Source organism: Piliocolobus tephrosceles, chromosome 7 (assembly GCF_002776525.5).
Source record: "Piliocolobus tephrosceles isolate RC106 chromosome 7, ASM277652v3, whole genome shotgun sequence".
NCBI classification, from domain to species: Eukaryota; Metazoa; Chordata; class Mammalia; order Primates; family Cercopithecidae; genus Piliocolobus; species Piliocolobus tephrosceles.
Genome location: NC_045440.1, coordinates 88,056,297 through 88,077,842, shown reverse-complemented (window position 1 = coordinate 88,077,842; position 21,546 = coordinate 88,056,297). Strand labels below are relative to the sequence as shown.

At 35.7% G+C, this 21,546-nt stretch overlaps 1 protein-coding gene across 3 annotated transcripts in view; it reads right to left on the bottom strand.

The window, feature by feature from the left end:
- Positions 1 to 21,546, bottom strand: part of CNBD1 (cyclic nucleotide binding domain containing 1) — a 565,408-nt gene that overhangs the window by 188,943 nt on the left and 354,919 nt on the right. For all 3 annotated transcript variants that reach the window (XM_023222920.2, XM_023222919.1, XM_023222918.1), the window contains exon 6: positions 15,925 to 16,118. In XM_023222920.2, coding sequence (XP_023078688.1) covers positions 15,925 to 16,118 — 194 coding nt within the window. The remainder of the gene's footprint in view (positions 1 to 15,924; positions 16,119 to 21,546) is intronic.

Below are 21,546 nucleotides of genomic sequence, written 5' to 3'. Positions count from 1 at the left end.
TTCACTTTGTTGGCCAGACTGGTCTCAAGCTCCTGACCTGAGGCAATCCACTTGCCTTGGCCTCCCAAAGTGTTGATATTACAGGCATGAGTCAATGCACCCAGGCGTCAATCCAATTTCTAAGAAAGACTGTTGTATTACTAACATATCAGTCATGCCCAACATTCAGAACATTAGGAAGAACTAGGGCCCTAAAACATCACAAGAACTAGGGCCCTGAAATTTTACTAATGATCTCAAGGGTTCTATATGTATTTATAATTTATAATTTTTATTTTTCTAATTTTAATATTTTAATTATTAAGAGTACATAACAGTAACATGTATTTATGGGTGAATGTGATGTTTCAATAGGGGAATACAATGTACAGAGATCAAATAAGGGTAATTGGGGTATCTATCACCTCAAGCTTTTATCATTTCTTTGTGTTAAGAACATTGCAATTCCATTATTTTGGTTATCTGAAAATATGCAATAAACTATTACTGATTATAGTCACCCTATTGTGCTACCAAATACAACACTTTACTTCCTCTATCCAATTGTAATTTCATACTCATTAGTCATCCCACTTTATCCCCCAGTTCTTGCTACCTTTCTCTTCTATTAGGGAAACCCACTCCCAATATTTCAATGTAGGCTGTTTCTATTTTCCATAAGTGCCGGACAACTGAGAAATAAAGAGAAAGAGTACAAAGAAAGGAATTTTACAGCTGGGCTGCCGGGGGTGGCATCACATATCGGCAGGACTGGGATGCCCACCTGAACCTCAAACCAGAAAGTTTTTTATTAAAGGTTTCAAAAGGAGAGGGGGTGTAATAACAGAGAGTAGGTACAAAGATCACGTTTCAAAGGGCAAAAAGCAGAGCAAAGATCACATGCTTCTGAGGGAACAGGACAAAGGGCAAAAGCAGAACTACTGATAAGGGTCCAACAAAGATCACAAGGCAAAGGGCAAAAGCAGAACTACTGATAAGGGTCCATGTTCAGTGGTGCATGTATTGTCTTGATACCATCTTAAACAACAGAAAACAGGGTTCAAGAGCAGAGAACCACAAATTTATACAAGGTCTGATCACAAATTTACTAGGGTGGAGTATTTTCCCCACCCTAGTAAGCCTGAGGGTACTGCAGGAGACCAGGGGCATATCTCAGTCCTTATCTCGACCACATAAGACAGACATTCCCAGAGCGACCATTTATAGACCTCTCCCCAGTAATGCATTCCTTTCCCAGGGTATTAATATTAATATTCCTTGCTAGGAAAAGAATTTAGCAATATCTCTCCTACTTGCATGTTCATTTATAGGTTCTCTGAAAGAAGAAAAATATGGCTCTTTTTGCCCAACCCTGCAGGCAGTCAGACTTTATGGTTGTCTTCCCTTGTTCCCTAAAAATTGCTGTTATTTTGTTGTTTTTCAAGATGCACTGATTTCATATTATTCTTTTTTTTTTTTTTTTGAGAGGGAGTCTCGCTCTGTTGCCCAGGCTGGAGTGCAGTGGCCGGATCTCAGCTCACTACAAGCTCCGCCTCCCGGGTTTACGCCATTCTCCTGCCTCAGCCTCCCGAGTAGCTGGGATTACAGGCGCCCACCACCTCGCCTGGCTAGTTTTTTTTTTTTTTTGGTTTAGTTTTTTTTTTTTTTTGAGACGGAGTCTGTCTCTGTTGCTCAGGCTGGAGTGCAGTGGCCGGATCTCAGCTCACTGCAAGCTCCGCCTCCCGAGTTTACGGCATTCTCCCGCCTCAGCCTCCCAAGTAGCTGGGACTACAGGCTCCCGCCACCTCGCCCGGCTAGATTTTTGTATTTTTTAGTAGAGACGGGGTTTCACCGTGTTTGCCAGGATGGTCTCGATCTCCTGACCTCGTGATCCGCCCATCTCGGCCTCCCAAAGTGCTGGGATTACAGGCTTGAGCCACCGCGCCCGGCCGATTTCATATTATTCAAACACACATGTTTTACAATCAATTTGTATAGTTAACACAATTATCACAGTGGTCCTGAGGTGAAGTACATCCTCAGCTTATGAAGATAACAGGATTAAGAGATTAAAGACAGGCATAAGAAATTATAAAAGTATTATTTGGGAACTGATAAATGTCCATGAAATCTTCAGAATTTATGTTCCTCTGACATGGCTCCAGCTGCTCCCTCTATTTGGGGTCCCTGACTTCTGCAACACTCTGCCTCTGACAAACATCATTCCACTCTCTATGTCCATGAGTTCAGTTTTTTCCTTAAGCTCCCACATTTGAGTGCTAACATGCAGTATTTCTCTTTCTGTGCCTGGCTTATTTACTCGACATAATGTCCTCCAGTTCAATCTATGTTGTTGCAAATGGTAGGATTTTATTCTTTTTATGGCTAAATAATATCCCACTATGTACATATACTACATTTCTTTATTCATTCACTGGTTTATGGACACTTATATTGCTTCCATATCTTGGCTATTGCGAATGGTGCTATGACAAACATGGGAGTGCAGATATATCTTTGATATACTGATTTCCTTCCTTTTGGATATATACTCTGTAGTGAGATTTCTGGATCACATGGTAGTTCTGTTTTTAGATTTTTAAGGAATCCCCATACTGTTCTCCATAGTGCCTATACTAATTTGCATTCCAACCAACAGTGTAGAAGGGTTCCCCTTTTTCCATATCCTGGCCAACATTTGTGATTACCTGTCTTGGATAACAGCCATTTTAATTGGAGTGAGATAATATCACATTGTAGTTTTGATTTGCATTTCTTTGATGATTAATTATGTTGAGCATTCTTTCATATATCTTTTGGCCATTAGTATGCCTTGTTTTGAGAAATGGCTATTCAGATCTTTTGTCCATTTTGTAATTAGATGATTTCATTTTTTGCTATTGAGTTATTTGAGCTCCTTAAAAATTTTAGTTATTAATCCCTTTTAAAATGGGTGGTTTGCAAATATTTTCTCTCATTTGGTGGGTTTTCTATCCACTTTGTTGATTGTTTCATTTGCTGGGCAGAAACTTTTCAGCTACATGTGATCCCATTTCTCTATTTATGCTTTGGTTGCCTATGCTTTTGGGGTATTACTCAAGAAATCTTTGCTCAGATCAATGTCCCAAAGAGTTTCTCCAGTGATTTCTTCTAATAGTTTGAAGTTTTATATTTAAGTTGAACAGTCCTGTTTTTATGAGCCTTTCTAATCCACTGGATGATTAAGTTATCTTGCATACTATCAAACTAACCCCCTGAGAATTTTGCATCAGAAACATATTCATCTAGTCAATAGCACTTCACTCCTGTTTTGCTTGCTAACAGAAGCCTGATTTGGTTAGGCATTAGACTACAAAGTGCACACAGATCAAGAACCTAGTTATTGGGACTGAATCTTAATTAACTGCTCTAAACTGATAATGGTGGTTATATTCACTTTTATCAATTTGGGGTTGAAAGGTAGACCTATAACCTAGTCTGGCCAATGGGATGGAAATGTGAGTCTGTGCCTTCTGTGCATTTTGTGGAAATGTTTTCTTCACAGATAAAGGGGTACAAACACAATGAAGAAACATCCTCTACCCTAGAGGTTGATGACTCCTGGGCCACAGATTTATACTGGTCTGTAGCCTGTTAAGAATCAGGCCACACAGTAATGGAAAGCAGGAAAAGCTTCATCTATGTTTACAGCCATTCCCCATCACTTATATTACCTTCCGCGGTCTGCCTCCTGTCAGATCAGCAGTGTCATTAGATTCTCATAGGAGTATGAACCCTATTGTGAACTGGGCATGTGAGGGATCTAGGCTGTGTGCTCCTTATGAGAATCTAATGCCTGATGATCTGACTTGGAGCTGAGGCAGTGATGCTAGTACTGGGGAGCAGCTGCAAATACAGATTAACATTAGCAGAGAGGTTTGACTGCATGGAGACCATAATAAATCAATTGCTTGCAGACTCATAACAAAACCCTATCAGTGAGTGGCAAGTGACAATTAAGCGGCGCCTGGTGGCAGGCATTATAGTAGTAAGTGAGTTGATATATTTCAACTGTATAGTTGCTTCTGGTGGCAGGCTTTAAGTCAGAATCTGACACTTATTTTAGTCCACACGAGGCCCACTCATTATTTTATTTACCATTTCTGTTTACCCCTCTTTCCTGCACTGTATACTTGTCTCAGTCGCAGTTTTGGTAAGTCCACAAGCTAACCCTAACCAAAATGAGTAAAAACCAAATGTCACTGGAATATTTCTTTGAAAAGGGGTAAAGACCCAATGAGGGGCCAACAGAAGACTCTATGACTGCCAACAAAAGAAAGTTGTATTTAAAAGAAAATACCAAGAGTCCGATTTAAATTGCAGATTCACTGCAACAGGTGATTCACATACTCCAATCCTGCTTTATATAATACATGGCAACAGGCTATTCAATGAAGCCATGAAATCTTCAAAGCTGCTTCTCCACATGGCGATCAAGCACCCTGTATTAAAAGACAAGCTATGCAGTTTTTCAAAAGAAAAAATGTGAACACAAAGAATAGAAGCAATTATTGAAGGACACCACTTTAACAAATGTGTCTGTACTGACAGCATCACTCTTAGTGGCTAACTGCACTGCTAATGCTAAGAAGTCTTTTACTACTGGTGAAGGTTGATCCTACCTGCTACTGAAAACATCCATTGTGAACATTTAGGAGAAGCTGCAGTTTAAAAGGTGACATGTGCTCCCTTTTCAGTTACCACTATAACTAGATGAATTGATGAAACAGCAGAAGACATTGAAGCACAATTGTTAGAGAGGATTAATGAGTCACCATGGTACACAACCCAGATTGATGAGTCTACCAATGTTGACAACAGAGCTACAATTCTTGGTTTTGTGTGATATATTTTTCAGGAGGATGTACATGAGAATATGTTATGGGCAATTTTTTGGCCAACCAACAACACCACAGCTGCAGAACTATTCAAGTCTTTGAATGATTATATATCAGGAAAATGGTTCATTTTGTGTAAGTATGCATGGATGAAGTGGCTGCCATGACTGTACAGTTTTCTGGTTTCACCACTCTGGTCAACGAGGTCACTTCTGAATATGAGTCTATGTACCATATCACCCATAGAGAAATGATGGCTAGCTGAAAAATGCCATGTCACCTGAACTTAACAACTGAAAATGTCACCTGAACTTAACATTTTGCAGGATGTGATTAAAATTATCAACCACATTAAATGGCCTTAACTCACATCTGTTTGCGCAACTCTATGAGGAGATGGATGCAGAGCAAACACGTCTTCTCTTATACTCAGAAATGAGAGGGCTGTCTAAAGGTAGATCACTAGCCAGAGTTTTTGAGTTATGAGAGCCACTCCAGAGACTTCTTATAGAAAAAGTCACCCCTGGCAGCATACTTCAGTGAGGCAGAATGGATCGCAAAACTTGCTTACTTGTGTGACACATTCAACCTGGTCAAGGAACTCAATATGTCACTTCAGGGAAGACTGACAACTGTGTTCAAGGTATCAGATAAAGTAGTTGCATTCAAAGCCAAACTGGAATTATACGGAAATGAGGGAAGACTGGGATTTCTGACATGTTTCAAACATTAGTAGAGATTTTGAAAGAGACTCAGTCAGGGCCTTCTTACTCCGAGCTGGTCCATGATCACCTTTCTCAACTTTCAAAAGAGTTTCACCATTACTTCCAAACTAGAAAAGAGCACTGAACTGGGAAGGAATGGATCTGCAACTCATTTTAGAATAAGTCAGATGAATGGACTTTGTCCATGCTAGAAGAGAATCAACTGCTTGAGATCACAAATGATGGTGGCCTTAAAAGTATGTTTGAGACAACTTCAAATCTCCATATGTTCTGGATTAAAGTCAAGCTGGAGATTATCCTGAGATTGCCACAAAAGCACTGAAAAGCCTGCTCCTGTTTCCAATATCTTATCTTTGTGAAGCAGGGTTTTCTTTGTAGTGACAGTAACCAAAACAAGATTATGGAGTAGACTGGACATACGCAACATAATTCAGGTGTCACTGTCTCCAATTACCCCCAGATAGGACCGTCTACTTCCAGGAAAACAAGCTCAGGGCTCCCACAGATTCTACATTATGAGAAGTTGTATAATTATTTATTTATATATTACAATATAATAATAATAGAAACAAGGTTCATAATAAGTGTAATGCTCTTGAATCATCCCGAAACCATCCCCCACCCCTAGTCCATGGAAAAATTGTCTTCTATAAAACTGATCCCTGGTACCAAAAAGATTGGGGAGTGCTGCTCTCCCATGCCTGGAAGAGTGCTAACAATTGAAGTGCAAATCTGAGGAAGAAATTCAGCATTCTAAAAATGACAGGATGGAAAGATAGGGGAGGCTCTGTGTCCAGGTGACTTTGTTGTGGTTCTAAATTAACTAATCCCTAAAGTCATCTATCTCGAAGACTTTCTATTAGATAAAAAATATTCTTATTGTTTAAATCATTAGTAATAATTTAGATAACATAAACCAAACCTCTCTTAACTGATACAGAGATTAAGACCAAATTCTCAAACAACTGTCATGAAATGATTTTCAGTCTCAAAAAGAAATAAAATCTATATTTAAAAGTTACAGACTATACTCAAAGCTTATGTTGCTGTCAACAATTCCGATAGTTACTGGCATCATCCATTTTGAGTTTTGCAAACCCAAAAGCTTCTCATTCCCAGTCTAATTAATGACAGAAAGAGATAATGGAAATTATGACATGGGAAATGAATATAAATAAGCTTTTTCCAGAAGTAATGGAAAAATTACAGAACAGGTTTGCCAGAGTAAAAATTATAGACCAAGCTTGCCTCATCTTTTCATCATTTTGTGTTTGTCAGAAAAATTTAAAAATTAGAGGAGCAAAGAATCCCAAGGCAATTACAAAAAAACAACAAAACACAAAACTGAAAACAATGGGCTTAAAGCAGTAGTTCTGGAAAATTTTATGAAGATAAAATAGGCACTAAAGCAAAATAAACCAATGGATGTGAGATATTAGTCCAAGAACCTGTGGTACTTTAAATGAAATGCGCATATAGTAAGTACTCAGTTATTAGTAGTTTTCTTATCATAAATACTGCCAATAATGGGAAAGCAAACATTAACAACAACAAAAAATTAATATATCCATAATAATAAAAGAATGATAAACTGAGAATATCAACAATATATTTTAAAAATCATATTTGTAACACATGTATATTAAAAAATTATATCACTACTATACTCAAAAGTCTTATAAATTAATAGGTAAAAAGACAAAGAAAACAAAAGTAAAATGAGTACACAATATCAGGCATTTCACAGAAGGCATGCAAACATCCATAAACCAGAAATTACACTTATTTTCCTACCTTCAAATTTAACACTTATTTTTAATTTACATAAAGTTGAAATTATTTAATCTTTGAATACAATACTTAATATAATGAGATAAACAACAGCAAGCTTGATTACATTTTGATGTCTTCCTAAATGTAGTCAAATAAGAAACAGTTGTATTAAAAAAATGGGGGGAAGATTAAAGAAATGAAAGCTTTAATTTTATTTAAGTGTATGTATTTGAAATGAAATATCTGAGTTAATGTTTATATGTGAAGTCTTCTTATTTTATGATGTTATTAAAAAAGCATTGGTAAACAGACTTAATATGTACCAATAAACATAACCCTTTTACTGCTTTTATAATAGAAGAGGTGTAAAAATCTTATACAAAGTATAATTTTTACTTTTATTTATTTTTAAACAGTAGTAAATTTACTATGATCTAATGTTTGTTTTTAGTTACACCATACATTTTAACTCTTGATGAAAACAAAAGGCAACTATATGTTGGGATGATTAAGAACTATCTTCATGTTATAAATATATTATAAGCTATCTGTATTAAATATTTTAATGATCAGAGAGATAATTAGATGTTAAGTTCCAATGCCATTATTATAGTAAAACTATTTCCTGATTGACATTTTAGTTTCGAACATCTGAATATTCTAACATTTACATTTTAAGAATAAAATAATCATATATTTTTAAACATCAATTTAAATAAAATAAATGTAATATAACTGAACTTTAATCAATATAGATTAAATCCTCTATCAGTTGCAATTTAGTTGAATCAAAGCTCATTTCACAGTTCATCTTTGACATTTTGAAGGCTCTGTCTAATTAAATTTAACTGGATTTAATTTAATTTATTCTTATTGAACACCTTAAAAGCTCCTAGCGTACTATACTACGCATTAGAGAAAAATAAGATCCCTGACTTAAAGGAAGTCATCTTAACACTGGGGGCTGGGATATGAGTCAGGGACATCTAGAAGCAGCAAAGAACCATTTAAATGTCTATGAGTAAGTGGAGGAGGGGCAGATGAAGAGAATTGGGTTAAAGGGCATAAAAACACAGTTACAAGGAATAAATTCAACGTCTGATAAGCAAGGAGGGTGATATTGTTAAACAAAAATGTATTACACTCAGGAGCTAGGCACCCTAAATACCCTGACTTGATCACTATCAGTTATATACTTATAACAAAATTGCACATGGGGCTGTGAAAGGAAAGTCTTGGGGCCCCAGAATTACTAAGCTAAAGGAAAAAGTCAAGCAGGCAACTTGTCAGGGCCAACCTGCCTCCCATTGTATTCAAAGTCATCCTTCTGCTCACTGAGATAGATGCATACCTGATTGCCTCCTTTGGAAAGGTTTATCAGAAACATGAAAGGATGCAACCATTTGTCCCTCACCTACCCCTGACCTGGAAGCCCCCTCCCTACTTCAGGTTGTCCCCACCTTTCTGGATGGAACCAATGTACTTCTTACATATATTGATTGATGTCTCGTCTCTCCCTAAAATGTATGAAACCAATCTATGCCCTGAATACCTTGGGCAGATGTCATCAGGACCTTCTGAGGCTGTGTCACGGGCATGCATGTTTAACCCTGGCAAAATAAACTTTCTAAATTAACTGAGACTTGCCTCAAATTTTTGGGTTTCATATTCCCCATAAATTTGTACAAAGTTTTTTTAAATTAAAAAACAAAACGTAAACTTTATACTCCGATCACATGTAGATCAATATTAAATAGCAAATCACATTCTGTATCTTTTTTCACTGCATATATATGTTACAAGTTTTGATTCACGGTATTTTTGTTTTGATATGTGATATTTATATGTTTTTGCTTAATTGAAATAGTTTTGATTCTTTATTGTGACTCCTGTTTTGCATCATGAATAATTTATATGTGTTTCTTAAATTGAAAACTTTAGTTTCTTTTTCTAATTGCCTTTCATTTTGGTTTTTAATGGAGTTGTGTTGCATATTAAAAATATGCTCTATAAAACACATTTTTTAAAATGCCCACAAATAAATGAGGTAAAAGATGTAGGGAACCAAGGTAAGACCACACTGGGAATGAATCTGTGAAGAATGCTGGATAATGAAGAGGCAAGTAAAAGAATATGGAGCACTGACCACAGGGAACGGTGTACACAGAAGGTCAGGCAGCACCCATTATCAGAAATCTGGAGGCAGCAGAATTAAATATCTTAAATTCCTTGTCATTATCCAACATGACTTTGCCTTTACTCTTCCAAGATATCCCAATAGTCTGCTTGACACAGAACTTAAAATTAATTGGAATATGTCTGTTTGAAAATAATTAGTTGAGTTTTATCCAGGATCTGAAGATGGAATTGCTATTCAACTGCTTTATGAAATGAGATATTCTTTTTTTAGTTGGATGTACCATTTATCAATGCCTTCTGAATTTTCTCTAGATACCTGATAAAACTTCAGATGTACTGGGCAGTATGCATAAAATACTCATGACTCCATTATCCTCAGCTTGAATAATACAGGTTGTGCTGATAACACAGGTTAGAAATATTTTGTATTTGGGAAATGGAAAAGTTAGGATCTGATGGTTTAGTGATTAATTTGCTCAAAATATCTTCACTGTAAATTAAGGAAATATACATACTGGCAGAAGGTTGATTTCACCACATTTCCTCCCTCCACCCTGTCCTTTTTCAGATTTTTTGTTATTGACTCACTAGCTAGTAATTGATACAAGAAAATAAAGAATACTTTTGAGTTGGGATTTATTCCCATTAAGAATTAATATAAATATCAACAATTAAGTTTATGCCATGAGCAACTAAATTATTGTCTATGAAAAAAGTTAAACTCTGAGATATTTGAAGAGATTTATTCTGAGCCAAATATAAGTGACTGTAGCACAAGGCAAAGTCTCAAGAGGTCTTAAGAACATGTGCCCAAGGTGGTTGAACTACAGCTTGGTTTTATACATTTTAAGGAGACATAAAACCTCAATCAATACATGTAACATGTACATTGGTTCTATCTGAAAAGGTGGGACAACTCCAAGAGGGGCCTTCTAGGTCACAGCTGGATTCAAAGACATTCTGAGTGGCAATCAGTTGAAAGAGTTAAGCTATTATTTAAAGACCTTGAATCAATATAAGAGGGTTAATTAATATAAAGGGTTAATATAAAGCATCTGCATTAATATAAAGGGTTGTAGCTACCAAGGTTCTTATTATGCAGAAGAAGCCTCCAGGTAGCAGGCTTCAGACATAATAGATTGTAAATGTTTCTTATCAGACTTAAAAAGGGGCCAGATTCTTAGCTAATTTTCTCTTGTATCAGGAAAAAGACCTGGAAAGGGAAGGCAATTTTCTACAGAATGTAGATTTTCCCCACAGGAGACAGCTTTGCAGGGCCATTTCACAATATGTCAGAGAAATATATTTTAGGGTAAAATACTTCAATATCTTCCAGGGCCTGCCATCTATCATGTTGGTATTTTACCGCTACAAAGAGTGTTTTGTCAGTCTTAAGGTCTCTGTTTTAACGTTAATGCTGGTCAGTTGTGCCTGAATACCAAAAGCAACAGGGTATAATGAGGAATGTCTGACCCCCCTGGCAATTATGTCCTCAACTACTTTTTCAGGTTAACTTTGTAATGTTCTTGGCTGAGATGAGGGGTCTATTCAGTTGGCTGGGGGCTTAGAATTTTATTTTTGACTTACATTCTCTACATATGCTTATTATCTCTGGTTCCCCAACTTACACAGTTGCAAAGAGAGGTAGAACCATTGCCTTTTCCTATCTTACCAAGAAAATAAATGGTATTATTATAGCTTCCAAAATGATCACAAATAAATGTCATTTTGTTTTTTTAATGCACTGGTATTGATACGCTATTACTTAAACTATTTTTTTACATAGGCAAAAACTAAGAATTGAATCACTGTGTATTCCATGCCTTTCTAATCTCATTTCTAGACCAAAGTAGCGAGCCTGTAATTATTTTTCCAGTGTTAGTATGAGACACCCTGCTAGACACATGATTTCATTGTTATCCATTCAAAAATCTTCCATGGGCCCGGCGCGGTGGCTCACGCCTGTAATCCCAGCACTTTGGGAGGCCGCGGAGGACGGATCACAAGGTTAGGAGATCAAGAGCATCCTGGTTAACACTGCGAAACCCCGTCTCTACTAAAAACACAAAAAAATTAGCCAGGCGTAGTGGCGGACCTGTAGTACCGCTACTCGGGAGACTGAGGCAGGAGAATGGCGTGAACCCAGGAGGCGGAGCTTGCAGTGAGCTGAGATCCGGCCACTGCACTCCAGCCTGGACAACAGAGCGCGAGTCCGTCTCAAAAAAATAAATAAATAAGAAAATAAAAATAAAAAATAAACTTCCATGTACAGATTTTTGTGCTGAATGCTATTGTAAGTATAAGATTCAAAGTCCATAATTTCAAGTAATATCTCAAATGAGCACAAACTCCTTCAACTGTAAATTCCAGATCCTCTTGAGAAATGAGATCAGGAAGTTGACAGCAAAGATCAAAAGATACCTGCTTCATGACAATTTTTAGAGTACTGAAGTTTTCTTTCTCCTCTATTCCCAGTGACCTCTGGGCTCAGAATGAGGACACAGAAATGTAGTGGAGTAAACTTGAAACTTTCCCTAGCCCATTAACTGGGGGGACACGCAAAAAGTATCCAGCTAAACTGAATGAAAAGGGAAGAACCCTGGAGAACCTCCTGGAGGGATGAATCGACCCTAAAAAGAGATTCAAGGGGTCACTGCCTGAAGCCAGGGATCAAGAGTACGGTATTAAAAAGCCCTCTGGGAGGCAACACCCACTCCAGGGGACTGCAGGAGGAGCAACACCCTGAGGAAACCAGCCTACATTTGGACATGCAATCACAGAAGGTCCCGTTACCATTTTGCGTTTAATTCCCAGCCTCCTTCCTTTCCTCACTGGAAAGAACCAGAAAAACCAAGCTAGTGTGTAAAGAGCATGCAAAGTAAGAAGCGAGGATAGATCGATTTAAATTATGCTTCCTGCTGCTGGATTCTATGGCACAATAAGGCATAAGCTGAGTATCAAACATGAAAGTTTGAAAATTTGATATAAAAACAGGATTGGAATTTGTAAGACCAAAAAGAGTGAGGTTATTCATTAATACCTAGGATCTGATTGAGGTGCTAGGATCCAGGTATCATGGAAGAGTAATACTACACCACTTGTTTGAAACCTTTGGTGTAAAAAAAAAAAACAAATTACTATTTTATAATTTTACTCTTACTGGGCCCTGCTTGTTGAGTATATTAAATATTTTTATCAGTTTTTTCCACATAGTTCCAAATGTATTTCAAAGAAAACTACTACTAACAAACTAGAAAGTTATTTTAATAATTATTGAGAATCTTCAACTTAATAATTTGCTTTTATAATTTTGCTGAATTTAATCACAGCAAAAATAGATTTTAGTAAAATATGTTTTATTGCAGATAGCAATATATGTTAAATATAGAAGTATATAAATATAAAATATAGAAGTGCATGTGTGTGTATGTGTGTGTGTGTTTTGGCATAGACCATACTATATCTATGCTGAGATGTCTCTAAGAAATGTGAATGTATTTATTATTATAATTTTAAAAGTTGTAAGACTAATTAGAAAAAATAAAATTAATGAAAGATTTTAAAGCTACTTAGAAGCATTAAGTTGGTGATCTTGTAAATAAATGTGTAATTTTTTATCTCTTTCCTTACATAATTAACTCTAATGAAAAAGTTTTCAGTTTCAATGTGTAAATCTATGCTGAGAAAAGCAAAAATATTGTTTCACTGTACAATTATACCACACTCATTTTTCATCCAGTGTGTAGTAAAGAGGAAGAACAGCAGATGCTTGGAGCTTTAATAATTTTTATTCAGAACTATACATTACCTCATCAGAAATAAATTTGATCCTTGGATTAGATGTTTTTCACCTTATGTTTGTTATACTCAAATGATCCCCATTTGTATACCAAACTGTTGGAGGGTGAAATAGAAGCATGAAAATGTTACAACTTTTTTCTTCTTCTTAGTTGTTTGGTTCTCTGTTACAATGCAATAAAAAAGCAAATAATGGTTAAAAAAAAAAAAAAGCCAAAAAAAGGGAGAAAGAAAAATATAGCCCTTTACGTGTGCAAAACTATAAAACTCTCCTAGACACAGATCTTTGGAAATAGTAATATTTTTATTTGAAAAAGGCCCACTAAGTAAATACACAAAAAGGGAAATTTTTGAAATAGGGAAAGATCGGCATGTTTCATAACACCAGCTAAACTCATAATTTCTACAGGGGACAGGGTTAGCAAGGATACTTTAAGTTTTTAGCAATGTGAAATACATTTATCAATGATCATACGCTTGTCCTTCTGCAAACTTAACAACAAAAACCACAGAGTTGATGCAAGTTAAAATTGTCTGCCTTGATTTCTATCTTTTCATTTGTTTCAAAATATTTTACTAAAGTAGAAAAAATGTTGTAGAGCTTAACTGCCTGCCAGCCAGGGAGCAATACAAATCTATCACTGACTGGAGCACTGGTAGTCTCTGACACGCTGTATCAGTACCACTGATAAAATTTTAATGATGTTAAGCAGGCATTAAGTACTACTAGAAGGGAATGCACTGGAAGGTACAGTATCTCAGATGTTTGAGATATTGTAGAATGAGTATTTATAAGGACCATGGCATAGGATGATTGCTGCCTGGAGCTCTCAGTGCACTAAAGGAATACAATAAAAGGAAGAGGAAAATTAATCACCCATTTAAGATGAATTATCTAATGGAAGGGTTCTTTGACTGCATATAAAGAAAATCTCATTTTCAACAGTTAGAGGGCAGAAAAATCTGAGAATCTGACTTGGAATATAAATAGGTAGGTAGATAGATAATTGGTAGGTGGGTAGGTAGACAGATACATAGATGATAGAGATATAGATAGATATGCACATAGATAGAAATATATTCCTATCTATGCTCTCTGGAGCTCTGCTACAGCAGTCTCAACCTTGGCAAGTATTTTTTTTTTTTTTAATTATTTTATTCTAAGGCTGGGGCCCAGATGGAGAAGTGGAGCTCTAAAATTTGAGATAGTGACATTAAAGCCTTGATACATAAAATGTCATCATGGTCACTTGTTACAGAGAATAAATAGGCAGAATTTCTAAAAAGTAGAGTTTTGGTTCAGGTCTGGTTCCCAGTGGCTTCACTGGGTCCATAAGCCTACCCCACGGGCAATATCCGTGGTCCCTAAAAGCATAATTTAAATGGATACGTGGTAGTGGGTAGAGTTTCCACATTGGTTTCTTGGCCTGTGCAGTAAGAGCTATCACAGTAAAGATTAAGTGGAAGCCTCTGAAACTTCTCTCTACCCTTTTCCCCACTCTGGTCAAGATAGGAAATTGAAAACAATATCACATCTCAGGTGGAATGCCAGAAATTAGTACTGCTCCTAACGACCTAAAGCAGAATGCAGATCTGGTGATTCCCATCATATCCCCATTTAATATATGAGTTTGAACATTCAAAAAAAAAAGGTCTTTGAAGACTGAATTCAACTACTAGAAATTCAATCAGGAAACAGCCCTAATTATAGCTGTTGTGCTAAATGTGGCATATTTGCTAGAGCAGATTAAAATAGCATTAGGTCCATTATATGTGGACACTGACATGGCAAATGCATTTTTTCCCATCCCTAACAAGAAGAAACATCATTCATTCATGTGAAATGAATAATACACTTTTATAGGCTTGTTTATTTTTATCCTTGTTTTTCTTTCTGGGTATGATCCATGCTTATTTCTCTTGAATGTGATATTAGTTCTGGATTTTTCTGATTGCACCCCATAATGCTAAATAATTTGGTTTTAATTGGTTATTTGACTCTTTTCTACTGTGGACATCTTGATCACCCTAAATTGAGAATTGACTATCAGCCACAATCCTAGTCAATTCAGACCTCTATCGTATGTGGAGTATCCAGAGATTTACAAAGATATGGAACTTTTCATTTTTGACCAGCTGATAGTCTTGAAATACTATATAGATGCAAAAGATTTTCCTCAATTAAGAATTTCTGATTGTAATGAAATTAACTACTTGACTATCGTAGCATTGCTCTTGTGACAAACATAATAAACACACATTCTTGACTTGATTTAAAGGTCCTTCATAATCAATTAGTCTTCCTGTCTCTCTCTCCTCAAGTGACCTATTCTCTCTCCCTTATCTGAAACTATTATTATCCCTCTTTCAGGGATCCAGCCACATCAACCTTATCTGTTATCAAATACACCATACAAACCTTGCCAGTGGTCAGGATGCTGTTGAAGGCATCCTTTATCAAAAATGTTTAGTCAAATGTCAATATTAATAATATCATTTATATTTTAAAGGCTATATTACTTTAAATATTTCAGGACTCTAAAGATACTGGATCTTAATGTCTGGAAGAGATAAAGTTTTACAAAAGCACGTTGTCTTGTTACTTGTGGAAAAAGCAAATACTCATCTCTTACCATTGAGTCATATGAAGGTAGGTACATCTCAGCAAGTGTAGAGTTTTTGAATTTTTCACTCAAAATGAAGCTGTGGAAATTCTGAGGTATGAATGAGACTGGTGAATCACTTCCTTCAATCAGGTTTTTATACACATTTGTTTGAGGTCGAGCTAGGCCTTTCAGTATTACATAAAATCCATCATTTGCAATCACTGAAAAAAAACAAAGCCAAAAAATATGTACCATTGTTCAGGCTCCTTGATATAGATATGACTAATACATATATTGCACTTATGGTACTTTCAACATATTTCTTTCAGTGTATTCTATAACAATGAATTTAATGTAATAGGCATTTTCAAATAGTTTACTCAAATAACAAGAATAACAAAAGCATGTTTATACATTTGGATTCTTCTTTTCAGACAATTACATATAGTTGCTATCCTCTCATAGAACTGATGGGTTCTGGGGGAATAAAACATGATTACATATAATTATTAATAGAGGTGAGACACTGTGAGAAAAATGGGTCCAGAAAAGCCTGATAGGTTCCAGGGGAAGAAAACATAACATATAAATATTAATAGATTTGAGACATTGTGAGAAAAATGGGACCAGAAAAGCCGTTGAATGTTTTTTAATGTTTATGACCCTCCAATACACAAAATGCCATTTTTCCTATTTTATATAAATAACAATATATATCTACCCTTAATATTCATTTATCTTTGCTCTGGACATGATGACAATCACTTATAGAACTTAACAATGGAGAGAGTCTGGAAAAGGTGACTGATTATTACTAGAAAGAAGAGTTTTTCCCAAAGATATCCTACTCCATAACATAAATCTCTAAAATCTGTCATCTAACCCCAATTCCTAAAGTTAAACTGTGTGCCTGTAGGTCTGAAAGACATACTCATTTGTGAATATTTCTAATGTACCTTAAATTAATTCCAGTTCTTCTGAAGCCTGGAAGGGGGTAAGAATAGGATGGTGTCTTTCTCCATTTCTTATTTACATTACTTCCTAAGACTGAAGCAAATTACTCAAGTGCTGTCAGGAGATATTTTCATACACTTTGCTTATTAACTTGCTAGAAATAGAAACTTTACAAATTTCATTTTCGGGGACAATCGTTTTTTTAAAATGTCCTAAAAGTCATCAAATGCTTGCCATGTCTGCTGTTTTTCTAACCTGAGTGCTAATTAGTGTGACTTTCTTAGTCACAATTCATACACAGGGACCATGGGAGAGTGATTCACATGCTTCTTTAAAGCAAAGATTATTCTTGCTTGGATGTCTGAGCTTAAACTAGACTTCCTTCCAGGCAACACAATACAAGCATATCTCGTTTTACTGTGCTTTGCTTTTCGGTGCTTCACAGATATGGCATTTTTTTACACATCAAAGATTTGTGCAACCTTGCATCTAGCAAGTTTATCAGCACCATTTTTCCAATAGCATGTGATCACTTTGTGTTTCTGTGTCACGTTTTGGTAATTCTCACAATATTTCAAACTTTTTCATTATTACTGTATCTGTTGTCTTGATCTGTGATCAGTGATCATTGATGTTACCATTGATGTAACCACTGATGTAATTGTTTTGGGCACAGCAAACTATGCACATATAAGACAATGAACTTAATTGGTAAATGTTGTGCATGTTTGGACTGCCCTATTCAATGGCTGTTTCCCCATCTCTCTCCCTCTCCTCAGGCCTTTCTACTCCCTGAAACACAACAATGTTAAAATTAGGCCAATTAATAGCTCTAAAATGGCCTCTAAGTGTTCAAGTGAAAGGAAGAGTCATGTGACTCTTACTTTGAATCAACAGCTAGAAATGATTAACCTCAGTAAGAGAGGCTTGTTGGAAGATGAGATATGCTGAATACTAGGCCTTTTACACTATATAGTAAGCCACGCTGTGAATGCAAAGGAACAGTTCTTGTAAAAATTTAAAAGTGCTATGACAGTGAACACACGAATGATAAGGAAGCAAAACAGCCTCACTGCAATATTGAGAAAGTTTAAGGGGTCTGGATAGATGAAACCAGCCACGGCATTCTCTTAAACTAAACCTAATCCAGAGCAAGGCTCTATTTCCATTCAATTTCAGGAAAGCTAAGAGAGGGTGAGGAAGCTCCAGACGAAAAGCTGAGAGCTGGCAGAGTTTGGTTCATGAGGTTTAAAGACAGAAGCCATATGTGTAACATAGAAGTGCAAGGTGAAACAGCAAGTGCTGATGCAGAAGTTGCATCAAGTTATCCAGAAGATGAGCTGAGGTCATTGATAAAGATGGCTACACTAAACAGATTTTCAATGTAGATGAAACAGCCTTCTATCGTAAGAAGATGCTATCTAGTACTTTATAGCTAAAAGAGAGAAGAAGTCAATTCCTGGCTTCAAAGTTTCAAAGGAGAGGTTGATGATGACATACAGCTGGTGATGGTGACACATAGGTCAGCTGACTGTGACATGCAGCTGGTGACATTAAGCTGAAGCCACTACTCATTTACCATTCCAAAAATTCTAGGGCCCTTAACAATTATGCTAAATCTACTCTGCCTGTGTTCTATAAATGGAACAACCAAGCCTAGATGACAGCATATCTTTTTATAGCATTCTATAATGAATATTTGAAGCCCACTGTTGAGATCAACTACTCAGAAAAAGACTCCTTTCAAAATACTACTGCTCATTGACAGTGCATCTGGTTACCCAAGAACTCTGATGGAATTGTGTAAGTAGTTGAATATTGTTTTCCTGCCTGCTAACACAACATTCATTCTGCAACCTATCAATCAAGAGGTAATTTCAACTTCCAAGTTTTATTATTTAAGAAATACATTTCATAAGTCTATAGCTACCACAGACATAATTATTCTGATGGATCTGGGCAAAGTAAACTGAAAACCTTCTGGAAAAGATTCATTATTCTAGATGCCATTAAGAATATTTGTGATTCATGAGAAGGGGTCAAAATATCAACACTAACAGGAGTTTGGAAAAGTTGATTCCAACCCTCAAGGATGACTTTGACGGTCCAAGGCTTTGGTGGAGGAGGAAACTGCAGATGTGGTGGAAACAGCAAGATGTCTAGAATTAAAAGTGGAGCTTACTTACGGATGTGACTGAATTGCTGCAATCTCATGATAAAACTTAAACCAAACAAAGAGTTGCTTCTTATGGGTGAACAAAGAAAGCAGTTTCTTTAGATGAAATCTACTTCTGATGAGTAGGTTGTGAACACTGAATTTTAAAAAAGATTTAGAATGTAACACAAACTTAGTTGATAAAGCAGTTGGGCAGGGTTTGAGAGAATTGACTCAAATTTTGAAATGTTTTATGGGTAAAATGCTATCAAACAGCATTACATGCTACAGATAAATCTTTTGTAAAAAGAAGAGTCAATTGATGCAGAAAACTTCGTTGCCATATTCTTAGGACATTGCCACAGTCAAACTGGGCATGGTGTTGCATGCCTGAAGTCCCAGCTACTTGGGAGACTGAGGTGGGTGAATCACTTGAGTCCAGGAGGAGTTCAAGTTCAACCTTGGCAAAAACAACAAGACCCCATCGAGAGAGAGAGAGAGAGAGAGAGAGAGAGAAATTGCTGCAGCCACCCCAATCTTCAGCAACCTCCAGCCTGAATAGCCAGTAGCCATCAACATTGAGGCAAGACCTTCTACCAGAAAAAGATTAGGACTCACTGAAGGTTCACATGGTCATTACTATTTTTTTAAGCAATTAAGTATTATAAATTAAGGTATATATATTTTTAAACATAATGCAATCACATACTTAATAGACTACATGATAATGCAAACATAACTTTTATATGCACTGGGAAACCAAAAAATGTGTGTGACTCACGTTATCATGATATTCATTGTGTTGCAGTGCTTTGGAACTAAACCTGAAATTTCTCTGAGGAATGCCTGTATAATAAATGGATCAAGTGCTAGTCTAGGAGGCAGGAGGAGGACTGATTTTTAGTCCCAGTGTTGCATTCATTGTGTAATATATTCCTAGGATCAATGTCCAGATCAAAGATTGTCATGCTAAGTTATCTACATGTATTTTAAATGTGTTATTTTGTCAATTATTCACTGAATGTAATAATTTTATGTTGTTGTAGTTACTACTAAAGGGTTTAAATGAATTTTAAAACTAATATACATAACCAAATTTTACCAATGCAAAGATTATCTTAAAAGTTTTGGCCAATTTAAATTAGTGAAATGTTAAAGATGTAGATGAAAAGACTGTATCTAATAATAGTAATTAAATTAGTTAACAATAATGTTAAAAACCTCATATTACATAATATCACTTCAGAAAAAACTGTGTTTAATATGAAAAGCATAAATATTCAAATATCTCACATGAATCTCTTTTGTAGTTTCTTCATCATAATTCAGATTATTTATTTCATCATCCAACACATTTCTCTGAAACCATTATCTTTACTCCAGTTGGTTTGGGATACAGTATATTTGCATTTCAATGTAAAGAAGTCCCTGAAATTGTATCGCAAGCTACAAGTACTGTAATGATTTGCACAAGTACATACATAACTGTTTTTAGCTAAATTGATTTTTTAATTTCATAAAATGCTGAATTTATTGCTAAAAATGCTTTTACAAAATTAAACTTACTGAAAAGGCACGAGAAAAAATAAGAATTACCCATACTTATACAAATCCGAATTTTTGAATAAGTGAATTTATTTGGAAACAGAGGAAGGAGACTGCAATAACCAAAAGCTTAAAAACTGAAAGAATCAGATATTGGCATGGATGTGAGACATCTAAAATTCTCACACATTGTTGGTGGGAGTATAAATTATACAATTACTCTGCAAAAATATCTGGCAGTTTTTTTTTGTTTTTTAAATGAAACATATTTCTAAACTATGTCCCAGTAATTCAGCTCTTAGGTATTTGCTCAGGGGGAATAAAAGTAGATGTCCAAAAAGGACTTGTACAAGGATGTTACTAGCAGCTTTATCATAATAGTTCAATGCTATAAAAAGCTCAGGTGTCCATCTGGAAGAACATATGTAAAGAAGCTCTGGTATGTCCCTGCAATGGAATACTACTCAGCCATGAAAAGGAATGAACTATTGATTCATACAACATTGATAAATCTCAGAAGCATTATGTTAATTGGAATAAAGTTTTCACAAAAGAGTACATGCTGTCTAATTTCATTATAAAGTTTTAAATTATTCATGTGAATCTAATTCATAGTGAGAATTAAAAAAAAAAAAAAGAGAGAGAGAGAGAGCCATTGCCCCTATGGGATAGACAAGAGACTGACTGGGAAGAAGTATAAACAGAACTTTTGGGGTGATGGTAAAGTTCGATAGCTTGCTATGGATCTGGGATACAGTATTTGTCTAAACTCATCAAGTGATACATTTAAGATATATATATATATATATGTATATGCACATCACTGTATATAAATTTTGCCTTAAAAAATAAAGTGTCAGAAACAAATATTGAATCCTAGATACACTCTGAAGTGTTTAGGGGTGAAATGTCCTGATGCTATGATATATCAATTAAATGGAAGCTTATGCAAATATAATGGAGAAAAAAAAACTAGAGAAAAAAAATCAGTGTTC